The sequence below is a fragment of the Acomys minous genome (assembly GCF_964271855.1).
Source record: "Acomys minous genome assembly, chromosome: 3".
NCBI classification, from domain to species: Eukaryota; Metazoa; Chordata; class Mammalia; order Rodentia; family Muridae; genus Acomys; species Acomys minous.
In genome coordinates, this window is record NC_140485.1 from 52,032,143 (window position 1) to 52,045,231 (window position 13,089).

Sequence of the window (13,089 nt, forward strand, 5' to 3'; positions counted from 1 at the left end):
ATGAAAGTAAAAGGATGAAAGTGAATGGCAGTGGAATATACATACGTTGCCGTGATTAAAACACCATGACCAAAAGCATCTTGGGCAGGAAAGGGTTTGTTGCATCTTAGAGCTCACAGTCTAAAATTGAGGAAAGTTAGAGCAGGAACATGGAAGCTGGAACTGAAGCAGAGGCCATGGCGGCATGCTACCTGTGAGGCTTGCTCAGCCTGCTTTCTTAGAGCACCTAGGACGCCAGTCCATGGGCAGCACTGCCCCCTATGGGACGGGAATAATAATTTTATCTTTCATTAATGAAGAAAATGCCTCACAGACTTGCCTCAAGCCCAATCGTATGGAGCATTTTCTCATTTGTGCTTCCTCTTAGATAACTCTACCTGGTGTCAAGTTGACATATAACTAGCCAGCACACATACAGTTTTTAATCATTTATATACATGTATTCATCTGTCTATCATGCAAGGAATCAAACCTAGGACTTGTACCTGCTAGGCAAGTTTTCTGACACATTTTCAACCCTCAGTTTATTTTAGGTGATTTATAGAGACATAAAAATGTGCATATTTATGGAATACTATGTGAGATTTTAATGCATGCATCCATTGTCCCGGTCCACCTCTGTCTATTTATCATAATGACATGTAAATATTTGAGGACATAGCGTTTTTGGCTTAGGCAGCGGAGTGGGTGGCGGTGCTATTTTCTGTAGAGAAAGGAAAGATAAGAGGGAGAGCACATTTTACAGATGGTCCGGTTCAGTTGGGAAACACCGCACAGCAGGCTCACTGCACCTGCCTCGGCTCTGCCTCGCCCTCAGCTGTGGGCTCAGTTAGACGGCAGGGAAGACAAGACAGGTGATTCCATTTTATGGCATCTGACAATACCAACCATTTGATTTTGAGATGTTGGGTTTAGGAAAAGGACTTATGCATTCATGCTTTCTCTCAAGTAAGAATTTAAAATTTAATGTTTCTCAAGTATTAACTTAAAGAATAGCATTGTTATTCTTGAACTTGTGGTGTTGTTTTTACTTCTAACAATTCTGGCCGGTAACCTTAAAGTTAACGTCTTTAAGCAAGGCTTTAAAATTCATCACTGTTCAAGGTCTGTGTTTTTCTGATCTTAAACCCAGGTCCCTGCAGAGGACCCTGAGCGAGCTGAAGGAGTACCAGAAGCAGCACGACCACTACCTGAGGCAGCAGGAGCTCCTCGAGAAGCACAAGCTCATGCAGGAGGAGCAGATCCTGCGGAACATCATCCACGAGACTCAGATGGCGAAAGAGGCACAGCTGGGTGAGTGTCCCTGAGTGTGCAGAGAGGCCGTCCCCCTCCGCGTGCTCGGTTGGCAGACTCTGTGGCCTTAAAGCAGTATGAAGTTGTATTCATCACTTTTCTAGATCTTTTTAAAATGTCTGTGTGTGTGTGTGTGTGTGTGTGTGTGTGTGTGTGTGTGTGTGTGTATGTGCGCGTGCGCGCACATGCATGTGTATACAGGTGAGTGTGCCGCAGTGCATTGAGTGGAGTCAGAGGATAAACCAGGGGAGTCAGTTTTCTCCTTCCACCATGTGGGATCCAGGTGTTGAACTTGGGTCATCGGGCTTGGCAGCAAACACCTTTACCTACTGAGCCATCTCTCAGCCTGACTTTCCTATATCTTTTTGCTTATATGCTTATTTTAGTTTTAGCTTATGTGTGTGCTGGTTTGTTTGTATACCATGTTCTTTCAAGTGCCTGCAGAGGCCAGAAATGGGCATGACACCTCCTGGAGCCAGAGTTATAGGCAGTTGAGAGCCACCAAGTGTGAGTGCTGGGAAACAGACCTGGGTCATCTTCTGCAAGAGCAGCATGTGCTTTTAACCACTGAGCATCTTTCCAGCCCCAGAAAGTCCCTAAATCTCAAAACCCAGATTCATCACAGCTGGTGTTCTAGGAAGCCTGAGATCGGCTTTCACCAACTTTTACTCCCATTTTGACATAAAAACCAATCTACAAGCTCTTAGGGTTCTTGTATTTCTTCAGCTTTAATGTGCATGTCATTTTCCGAGGGATCTTGAAACAGTGCAAATTCTGACGGCTGTGTGAACTGAGGCCTGAGTTTCTGCCCTCATAACAAACACTGCACAGGAGGCAGCAAGACCTTCTCTAAACCAGTGGTTCCCAACCTTCCTAATGCTTCAACCCTTTAATCCAGTCCCCCATGCTGTGCTGACGCCCAACCATAGGATTATTTTTATTGCTACCTCATAACTGTAATTGTGCTACTCTTATTAATTATAATATAAATATCTGATGTGACCCTGGGAAAGGGTCATTCAACTACTAAAGGGGTCATGACCCACAGTTTGAGAACTGCTGCTCTAAGCAGAGAGAGAGAAATGCTAGAAAACATACATGAGTACTCTGCCAAAGCAAATGTTTTCCCCCTTGCTTTCATTAAAAGAAGAGGAGGAGCAAGAGGAAGAGGAAGAAGAAGAAAATTTAGAAATAGGAATTTCGACTAGAATTAGTAGGAAATATTCTCCTCAGGTGGGAAATTTTAGCCTAGGACAATAGATAAGTTGCAAGGGAATTCCAAACCCATTTCCATAGTTGTACATAGAATTGCCTCATGTGCACGGTTGGTTGTTGGATGGTTGCTGGGTTTTTTGGAGAGGATAATGCATAGCTTTTATTAACGTTTCTTGACGTCTGTTTCCTAAAAAATAGAACCATTAATCTAGAGGAACTTAGGTTGGCAAGACATAGATGATTTGATTATATTCAGACAATTTTATTTGTTATTAAATTCCTAGGGAACAGATATGACAACCCAGCAACAGAGTAAAGTCAGAGAATGCCTTCAGCTGTTCCCTCCTCTCTGATGAGTGTGTTCACAGGGAAGGACTCTTGAGCATCGGACCTTTGCTGTGACCATTTGTCATCCATTTTACAGGCCCTCTAGTGGTGTATCTTTGCCGTTTTGAAAAAGGATTATTTCGTGATCAGTCTGTGCTAAGTGGAACCTGAGCTCTTATGTCGGCATCTGAAACAAGATTAGGAAGTATAGAGAGCAGGTTCTCTCTGCAGAGCTAGATGGGGCGTCTCCTCGAACCCCGTTACCAAGACAGACAGAGCAGAGTTGCTGCAGCGAGTAACTTGTGTAGTTCATCTCTTCTCGCTTTTTATAGGGAGAAACTGGGACTTTAAAGGTTTATTTATAGCCAGGTGAATGAGGGTGGGGAGAGTACGTGCAGCATGTGACTACAGGTGTCCTCATCAGCCAGAGGCTGCAGATCTACTGAGACTGGAGTTCCAGTGGCTGCGAGCCACCTGACGTGAGTGCTGAGACCCAAGCCCAGGCCACCCAGGAGAACAGTGTGTGCTCCTAACTGCTTAACCATCTCTCCAGTCCTAGGCCAGACTTCTTTAATTATTTTCCATTATTTCCCATCTTTAATTATTACCCATTAATAAGTGTTTCTCGAGCTAGAGGGATGGCTTGGAGGTTAAGAGCACTGACTGTTCTTCCAAAGGTCATGAGTTCAATTCCCAGCAACCACATGTTGGCTCACAACCATCTATAATGAAATTTGTATACATAATAAATAAATAAATCTTTAAAAAAAAATAAGTGTTTCTCTGTGAAGATAACTTGAATACTCCTAAGAAAGACGCACAAGATTAAAACTGAGTAACTTACACAAAGAAAAAGCATGTCGTCCCTGTGTGACCTTCCTCATCACTTGTGTAACTTGTTCTTGCCCCAGGAAACCATCAGATATGCCGCCTGGTGAACCAGCAGCATAGTTTACATTGCCAGTGGGACCAACCTGTGCGCTACCATCGAGGAGATATCTTTGAAAATGTGGACTATGTTCAGGTCCTTTTCTTGGTCTTTACTGTCACTTGTGTATAAATATTATGTTTTATTCCTTTGACTTTTATAAATTCAATTGCTAAAATGTGTGACTACCACTTAAAGCTTTTAAGATTTTTATTGTTTATTATTGTATGTATGAATGCAGATTGTGTTGTAAATTATCGATTGCATGGACAACATTTCACTTTCCAAAGTACTAGCACTGTGTCTACATTCATGTGCTTTTGATTCTTCCTTCTTTGCTGAGGGATCTAGAATTAAGCTGTGACTAGTGTTTCCCTCAGTTTTAATTTATCCTTCTGAGGCAGTGGTCCTCAACCCTCCCAATGCTGCGACCCTTTAATACAGTTCCTCATGTTGTGCTGACCCCCAACCACAAAAATATTTTGTTGCTACCTCATTACTGTAGCTTTGCTACTGTTAGGTATCATAATGTAAATATGTGATATGTGACCCCAGAGGGGTTATGACCCGCAGGTTGAGAACTGCTGTTCTAAAGTATTATTTAAAATGTGGAAGAAAGAATGATCCCTTTCCTAAAGTCTCATTATATTGCCCCACCAGAAATGCCAACAAAATTACACTGCCTCAAAAAAAAAAGAAAAGTACTAAATAAGTACCGTTGCTAGGCATGTGCTTTCTCTTACCTGTCTCTGTATGCGTATATACAGAACACACACGTACTCATGCACACACATCACGTGCAGCCATTCTAGGCTGTTTTGGAAGAAAGAATATATAAATACAATTATACTGAGTGGTATGAAACTGTAGCTCGGCGAGTGATACAGGGAGCATGCATAACCAGACCAGCAATCATAAAAAAGATATAGAAAACAAACCCAACATTTACCCTGTCCTTCATAGGAACCACTGTGCACTGTCCTAGAGAATTTTCTAGAGACAAACTGTTAAAATATGACTTGGGAAAGCAATTCTAGGGGAACAAACCATAAGCTAGTTTGAGCCTTTTAATTGGACAAACCCCAGACAACATTACTAGCAATAGGAAGAAACAAGGATACATTGGCCTTTCAGAAAAAGGGCTGCAGCAATGTGGAGCAGACACTCCTGTGATTTCCGTGGACCAGCTGCTAGCACTCCTCCATGCTTGGCTTTCAAGACAGTGAATAAAGAGTCCTACCACTGAGAATGTAGCTCCGTTGTAAGCTCAAGCACTCTACAAAGGTTTACAACTATGACTAAAAGGGCTGGGCGTGGTGGCACACGCCTTTAATCCCAGCGTTTGGGAGGCAGAGGCAGGTGGATTGCTGTGAGTTCGAGGCCAGCCTGGTCTACAAAGCGAGTCTAGGATAGCCAAGGCTACACAGGGAAACCCTGTCTCGAAAAAAATAAAGAAATACGACTGAAGCCTAGTGTGGCTTCTGATGTCCTGCTGGTTTCAGTTGTCTTGCTTCTGTGTAGCAGAAGAGTGTGTTTCTATTCATGAAGCCTAGAGGTGCACAGTTAGCTTGCTTGCTCCTTTCTCTCAAGCCTTTCCTATCCATCCCTTCCGTGCTCCTTTTCTCATTCGCCATAGAAACCAGTAGAATTATGGTATCTGATAAGTGTATGTTTTATCTTGTTTTGAGGAAGGGGTGTGTTTGTGTGTGTGATGCTTTAGTTTTCTAGTTCTCTTTACTGCTAAAGATTAAATTTGGAATTGGCGGTACTATATAGTTTCTAAATGATAGCCACATAAAAAAGCCCTTAAGAATACTTTAAAAGTGTTATTGTTATTTTTCATGTGTAGGAGTGTTTTGCCTGCATGTACATAATGTGTATCATGTGTGTGCCTGGTGCCTGCAGAGGGTATGAGATTCTCTGAAGCTGGCGTTCCAGAGGGTTGTGAGCTACCGTGTAGGTGCTGGGAGCCTAGCCAGCTCCTCTGCAAGGGCAGTGGGTGCTCCTAACCTCTGAGCTCTCTCCAGCCTCTAAGAATATGTTCTTCAGCTTCCTTACTTCCAACCACAGTACTAATTTTATAGAATAATAACCATTTTGGTTTTGGCAGGAGGAGGAATAAATTGCCTACTTAGTTAATCACTGAATCTAAAGTAGGAACACTATAAAAGGAAATAAAAGGACAGGAAAACAATCCATGTTTCTTTTCACCCTCTGTGGCAAAGCTGAGCGAGAGTTGTTAACTACCCGAGAAAATAACCGTTGGGGCATAGTTCTAAGAAGTCAATTTCCCATTGCTCATTGCTGACCTGCTTTACGAATTTCTGTTAGATTATTGATGAATGTTCACTAGGAGTTTGATTTAAGTAAAGAATTCCTCATAACTCCATTTCTGGTCACAATTTGATTAAACTTCTCATTTTCTAGTTTGGTGATGATTCATCAACCTCCAGTATGATGTCTGTGAACTTCGATGTTCCTACGAATCAGAGTGATGTCAGTGACTCTCTCAAGTCTTCTCCTGTAGCCCATTCTGTTCTCTGGGTCTGGGGCCGTGACTCTGATGCATACAGGGTAAGCGTATAGGGAATGGTGAAGCTGTTTTCTCCAGCAGACATGGTCTGACAAAGCAATGGCCTCCATTGCAGTGTTTCATGTGGCCCAACAATATTCAGCCTAGTGTGGTGTGCATTGAGTGAAATTACTATTAAATGGAAGGCATTCTATTAGGGAATTATGGAGTCAGGAAGCTCTTCCCTGAGTTCCTCACAATCAATTGGAGCAGATGAATGCCCTGATTCCAGCTTTGCATGCAGGGTAATTAGTAGCTGTGTCTTCTTCACTGTTTGGTCAGTACTGAATGCTAGGCTGATACTAAGATGTAGTAGCTAAGCTTCTTGCCCTGTTGAAGCTTTATGCTAATGGACGATACATACAGTGAATACATTGGTAAATGCATTTCTAGGCTACCACAAAGAAGCTGTATATTAGCCAGGTTTTATGCTAGCCAGAACATGAGGACAAAGATGTCTACTTTTTATTTAACATTAAAATTTCAGAATTTAATTGGATATTTATTCAAACAGTTAATTTAGCCATTAGAGCTAATTATTATATAATACAAAATCCTCCTAGTTTGATAGCTTCAAGGTATTAGCAGGTCTTTAGTCCAGTTAATTATATGAAGGAAAGTGAACATTTTACACATTGCTAAAGGAATTGTTAGAAAGCTCAGACAAGAGGATTGTCTGAGTGTTGGAGCTGCCTTACTAAATGGATTATTAAATTTTGGCATTTGGCCAAAGGTTTTTGGTTGGGATTTGTTTGTTTTGTCAATATTATTTGCAAGTACAGGTCACAAATTGTGCCGCCAAACAAAGGATATATCCCTTATTATACAAAGTCCAAAGATAGATAGCCTAAACTTCAGGCTCAGATGATCCCAAGTGGCCAGTGGCATTACCAGTGACTTATTTCCTTCTCTCTCACGGTGCCAAGCACATAACTGGAGCAGCAGTCCTTTTGTTCATATGAGACTGCGACTTGCTACTTGTCCTGCCACTAGTCTGTCCTTGTGTTTCCTTGGCTCAGCTAACGTAGACCTGTCCTGTACCTAGCCAGCCTGTGATGGATCAGAGCAGTAAATTAGACTAGGAATTGGTAGAAGAAATATTGTAAGATTAGGCAGAGCACCCACACTTATCTGAAAATATTACTTTTCGGTTCAGTCATTCTTGGGTACTGTCTAAGTTGCTGTTCGGTTGACACCATGACCAAGGCAACTCTTATAAAGAAAGCACTTAACTGGGGTTTGCTTATGTTTTCAGATGGTTAGTCCATTATCATCACAGGACGGAGCATGGCTGCAGGCATGGTGCTGGAAAAGTACATCCTGACCCTCAGGCAGAGAGGAAGACACTGGGCTTTGTGTGGACTTTTGAAATCTCGCAGCCCACCTCTAGTGACATACTTCTTTCAACAAGGCCATAAATCCTAGTCCTTCTGATCCTTTCAAATAGCACCACTCACTGATGACTAAGCATTCAAATTTATGAGCTTAAGGGGCCATACTTGTTCAAACTACCACGAATACCTAAATTACTCTTAAAATATTTTTAGATTTATTTTTCTTATTTTTATGTATATGAATGTTTTTCCTGCATGTATGTATGTATATTACATGCATGAAGTGCCTGTGTAAGACAGAAGAGGGCATCAGATCCCCTGGAACTGGAGGTAGAAATAGTTATGAGCTGCCATGTGGGTGCTGGGAATTGAACCTGGGTCCTCTAGAAGAGCACTCAGTGCTCTTAACCTCTGAACCATCACTCCAACCCCTAATATGCCTACATTCTTTTAACAGTTCATTTAGCATGTTGAAATGTTGAGTTTAAAGTAAGCTATGAGAGCTGGGCAGTGGTGGCGCACGTCTTTAATCCCAGCACTCAGAAGGCAGAGGCAGGTGGATCGCTATGAGTTCGAGGCCAGCCAGGTCTACAAAGCAAGTCCAGGACAGTCAAGGCTACACAGAGAGACCCTGTCTCGAAACACAAACCCAAAAAAACTAAAGTAATCTATGAGAAGATTTGTTTCTTTCATAGGACAAACAACATATTCTTTGGCCTAAAAGAGCAGATTGTACAGACAGCTATCCCAGAGTTCCTCTTGGTGGGGAATTGCCAACGTATTTTCTGCCTCCGGAGAACAAAGGACTCAGGCAAGTGCTGATGGATTTGGCAAACCACCTGACTCTGCATGATTGTCTTCTGGCGGTTCTTTGAGAGCACCAGCCTTGGACTTGAAAGGTTAAGTCTTTGTCTTGAACTCACCCAAACTTTGAAAATATGAATCTTGTTCCTTTTTCTTGTGCCAGGATCCACGAACTGACCAGTGATGATTATTCTTCAGAAGAGGAGGCCCAAACCCCTGACTGTTCCATAACTGACTTCAGAAAAAGCCACACTCTGTCCTACTTAGTCAAAGAATTAGAGGTCCGCATGGATCTGAAAGCCAAAATACCCGATGACCATGCACGCAAAGTAAGGCTCCCTTAGGCTGCTGTTCATTGCCGTCCGTTCTGGGTGACTTCAGAAGCCTCTTAGCTGGAACAGAAACTTAAAGGAAGGGCCTTAGCTAGTTTCCCGTCTAAGAAGCTAACGTAGCATTAAGAATTGATGAGATGAGTGAGGGGTCAGCCGGGCTTCTTATCAACAGAGCCTCCAGAGGTGCTCCTTGGGGCTGCAGTGTATGGAGTCCAGCTGAGCACTGCAAGTCCCTCGAACCCAGAGAATTCTTCCGAAGATGAGACACACGGACCTCTCTGTAATGGAGGTCATCCTGACTAGTCCAGTTTAGCTTTGAGCCCTCCGAGCTTCTACAGGTTTATATAATTGAGAGCTTGAAAGTTCTGCTCTGGCCTTGTCAGCCTTGCTCTGGCCCTATGTGGAGTCCTTAGGAATCTATTACTATGGTAGCCCTTCAGCAAAATTATGAGTAAATTCTGTTAACACTGTTGCCTTTGTACCTGTTATTTGTGTATGACTACGAGTACTCTCTTACTACATATGACTAGATGTCTATTCCAGAGATAATATGTAGACTACTGTATTTTAACAAGTGTAGCTACTATAATACTACAAATGAAATAATCATCGTCTTTTTATAAGAAAACAGACCATGCCAACTAATTTGTCTTTTGTTGTTGTTGTTATTATTTTAAACTGAGTATAGTGACTACTTAGACTTAGTTCACATCCACTAAAGCAGGAAAATGACCGTTTACCAGGTACTGTTGTGGGTTCTGAGGACACAAAGATGGTTAAGGCATGACCTTTCTTTAGAGTTGCTCACAATTACATAAGCACTACAGAAGATACAGTAGCTGAATTGGGGGGCGCGTGCTCTCCAGCTTGGGAAGAGTGCAGCGTTTCACTACATCCAGTATGTATCTTGTTGAATCTGGATGCTTTTTCATTAGATTCTACACACATAGGTTACCTTTTACTGCAAAGAGAGACAGGAAGACAGATATACAGAGACAGAAAGAGGAAAGGGAGAGAGAATGTGTGTGCATCTTTTAATTTTTATAGTTGAAGGAAACTAGAGCATGTATGTGAGCCAGTGGATACTTGTTAGTATGTTAATATACTCATGTCGCATATATGATTCTACATGAGTGATTGATCTTGGGGATATGGAAATGCCTGAGTGGGTTAAATGTTTGCCACACAAGCATGGGGACCCGAGGTCAGATCCCTGCGCCTGTGTAAAAGCTGAGCATGGTTTATAATCTCTCAGTTGCTAAGGCTAGAGGCAGGAAGACTCCTGGCGTTTACTAGCCAGCTAGTCTAGCCAGTCAGTAAGTTCCAAGTTCAATGACAGACTGTATCTCAAAAAGTAGACAGTGGCAGAGGAGAGGAGGACACCCAGCACCAACCTCTGGTGTCCACATGTCGCACATATACATGTATACACAGGAACGCCCACAAACAAAACACACACACACACACACACACACACACTCACACACATGAACTCTGAGGCACCCGTGTAAGGACTGCCATCATAGAGATTCTTCTAGGTGTCTTCTCTGTTATTTTCAATTAAGTCAGTTTTCTTTTTGATCTTTTCAGATTTTACTTTCCCGTATTAAAAACTATACTGTCCCAGAGGAAGAAATCGGGTCTTTCCTATTTCATGCTATTAACAAAGTAAGTCATTTGTTTGAGGCCTCTAAAACTTAAATACTTACAAAGTTTTTTGATGTATTTGTTAAAGATTCTATTTAGAGCCAGTACTCGACTTTCATCTAAGAGAACTGCTTTGATATTCTCAGCCAAATGCTCCTGTCTGGCTCATTCTGAATGAAGCAGGACTGTACTGGAGAGCAGTAGGAAACAGCACTTTCGCTATCGCCTGCCTTCAGAGGGCGTTGAACTTAGCTCCGCTACAGTACCAGGACATTCCTCTTGTCAACCTGGCCAACCTTTTGATTCATTATGGCCTTCATCTGGATGCTACTAAGCTGCTCCTGCAAGCCCTGGCCGTCAACAGCTCCGAGGTGAGGCACTCCTTACTCGCTTTCTTACAGCTGTGTGCTGTGGTAAGAATAGTTTGGTTGTAGTGCGTGTCTTGTTTTAGCCTAGGAGGGATAAAAGAATGTCAGGTTTGCTTTTCAGAGTAGAGTTTATATATTCCAAGAAAATAAATAAATTATCAAAATATAATTTATTTATTTTAAGACAGAATCAAGCTGTTTAGCCAGAGCTCACCTCAGTTCATAATTCTCCTGCCTCAGGCTTCTGCCCCAAGATTATATGTATGTACCACTGTGCTGGCTCTTTTCAAATTTGAATGAGTGAAATTTATAATGCTCATTTATCTTTTTTTAAACATGCATGTAAATAAAACTTGCATAGCTATGAAAATATGCTGTCACGTTCTATGTCAGTCTGCAACACGTGGCTCTTATTCTATCCCACTCATTATTGAATGTTCCTTGCTCAGTACTATGCTATTTATAGATGCAATATGTAATTTATAGATATAGTTACATGTTCTGGTGCACGGTTAGAAACAGTTGTTTTGGTAAGAAATAATAAGCAGAAAACTGGGAATGTGGCTCAGTGGTACTATGAACACCCTAGGTTCAGTGCCAAGGTGACACATGGGCTACCATGCCCAGCATGACTGCTTTGTTACTCTTAACTCTTTTTTTTTTTTAAGATACTACATTAGATTTGATGAACTACAGTTGTACTAGACAGCCACTTACGTTGTCCTCACCTAACACCTCAATGATTATATCTTTTATCTGCAGAGAATCCTTTAGAAGTAGTGTGAAACTAAAAATTTAAATCTATTAAATGTTGCCCATTAAGAGTTCACATGTTTGCAAGTGAATTTTAAGCATAATGTTGTAAGCTCTGTACTTTCTAGCAGGTCAGGTTGCTAGTCAGTCCATCAGATACTCACCAGTGCTTGCTCTGCAGCAGACATGGTACAGTGAGAACAGATGGTAACCTTGTACCGAGATGTGGTGGCATAGGCATGCCTTAGGAGTGCCCAGTGCTGCTGCGGTCCATGATGCCTCTGATGCTCACTTGCCACTGCCACCAGCTAAGGCAGCTAGGTGACAGTTCTCTGAAGAGGGAAAAATCGAGTTCTCAGAGACAGTTGTCTTTCTATGCACTTAGACGTATAGCTACATTTAGTTTGTGAAGCGCTGTCAGTGAATCAGGATGAGTATATGGAAAATATACCTTAACCAGCACTCCCTCCCCAGCAGTTAGCATTTGCAAATACTGACCAGGAATTCTATGCAAGTATTTCATAGTGATCCTTAAAGCTGAACTATATTTTAAAAACTATTACTATATAGTTTTAAAGCCATTATTTTAAATTATATTTAAATGGTTGTATCATCCGTGGAGTCTCATGCCAGAACTTACTCTTTAGGTGGCTAACAGTCTTAATAACTATTGTCAATAATGGTTCCTACCAGAGCCTTTTCTGTGTTCCAGGTAATTATCATAGCACTGAAATTAATAAGTCAATGAAATAGTAAATATTTTGATAGTTGTGGTACCTTACCCAGCCAAACAGTCCATCAAAAAGTTTGGACCAGTACATAAGCAAGACCTACAAATTTTCATTGTACTTATATCTTCACCTTTAATTGTACACTTCATTTTCTTTCCTTCACTAGAATTTTTTTTAACTAGATCTAACAACCATCCGAGCATTTAACATATAACAGTTGATTTTATCAGCAGAATAGCCTTAGGAGATAGACTTTCCTCTTGATAAATGAGTTAAATACACATAGAGACTTAAAGGCATCAGAACTAACCAGCTTTGATTTGAACTCAGGGTCACTGACCATGGAGCCCATGCTCTTAGCAATGCTGTATTACCTCTGAACTAACAGACATAAAATTATTTCTAATGCAACTTCATTGTTTTAACATGTCTTAGTCCTTTAATAAAAATATTTGGTTTTCTAAAATGATCTCACTATGATAGGTGAAACTGGCCTCACAGCTCATGATGGTCCTCTGCCTGTACTGGGATCACAGGCATGCATAAAACATCCCAGTTTAGAAACATGAACTAATACTAGATTAAGTAAAGGAGCTCTTAAAAATGCATTTTATATGTTCATGTTCATCATATGAGCATTGCAAGGGCAAAGTTAGTGCGTGGGGTAGAACCTACAATGTATCCATAGTGCTTGCTTTGCGATAGGGTTGGGAACTTCTGGGATACTGGAAACTTTCTAATTGTTTTATATATTGAGTTGAGTAGCACTTTCAAGGATATATTCA

General features: G+C 41.4%; 1 protein-coding gene across 2 annotated transcripts in view; it reads left to right on the forward strand.

Annotated features, from left to right (window-relative positions):
• Positions 1-13,089, forward strand: part of TTC17 (tetratricopeptide repeat domain 17) — a 105,804-nt gene that overhangs the window by 32,360 nt on the left and 60,355 nt on the right. For both annotated transcript variants that reach the window (XM_084777151.1, XM_084777152.1), the window contains exons 9-15: positions 1,133-1,293; positions 3,747-3,859; positions 6,191-6,337; positions 8,365-8,480; positions 8,637-8,802; positions 10,396-10,473; positions 10,599-10,823. In XM_084777151.1, coding sequence (XP_084633277.1) covers positions 1,133-1,293; positions 3,747-3,859; positions 6,191-6,337; positions 8,365-8,480; positions 8,637-8,802; positions 10,396-10,473; positions 10,599-10,823 — 1,006 coding nt within the window. The remainder of the gene's footprint in view (positions 1-1,132; positions 1,294-3,746; positions 3,860-6,190; positions 6,338-8,364; positions 8,481-8,636; positions 8,803-10,395; positions 10,474-10,598; positions 10,824-13,089) is intronic.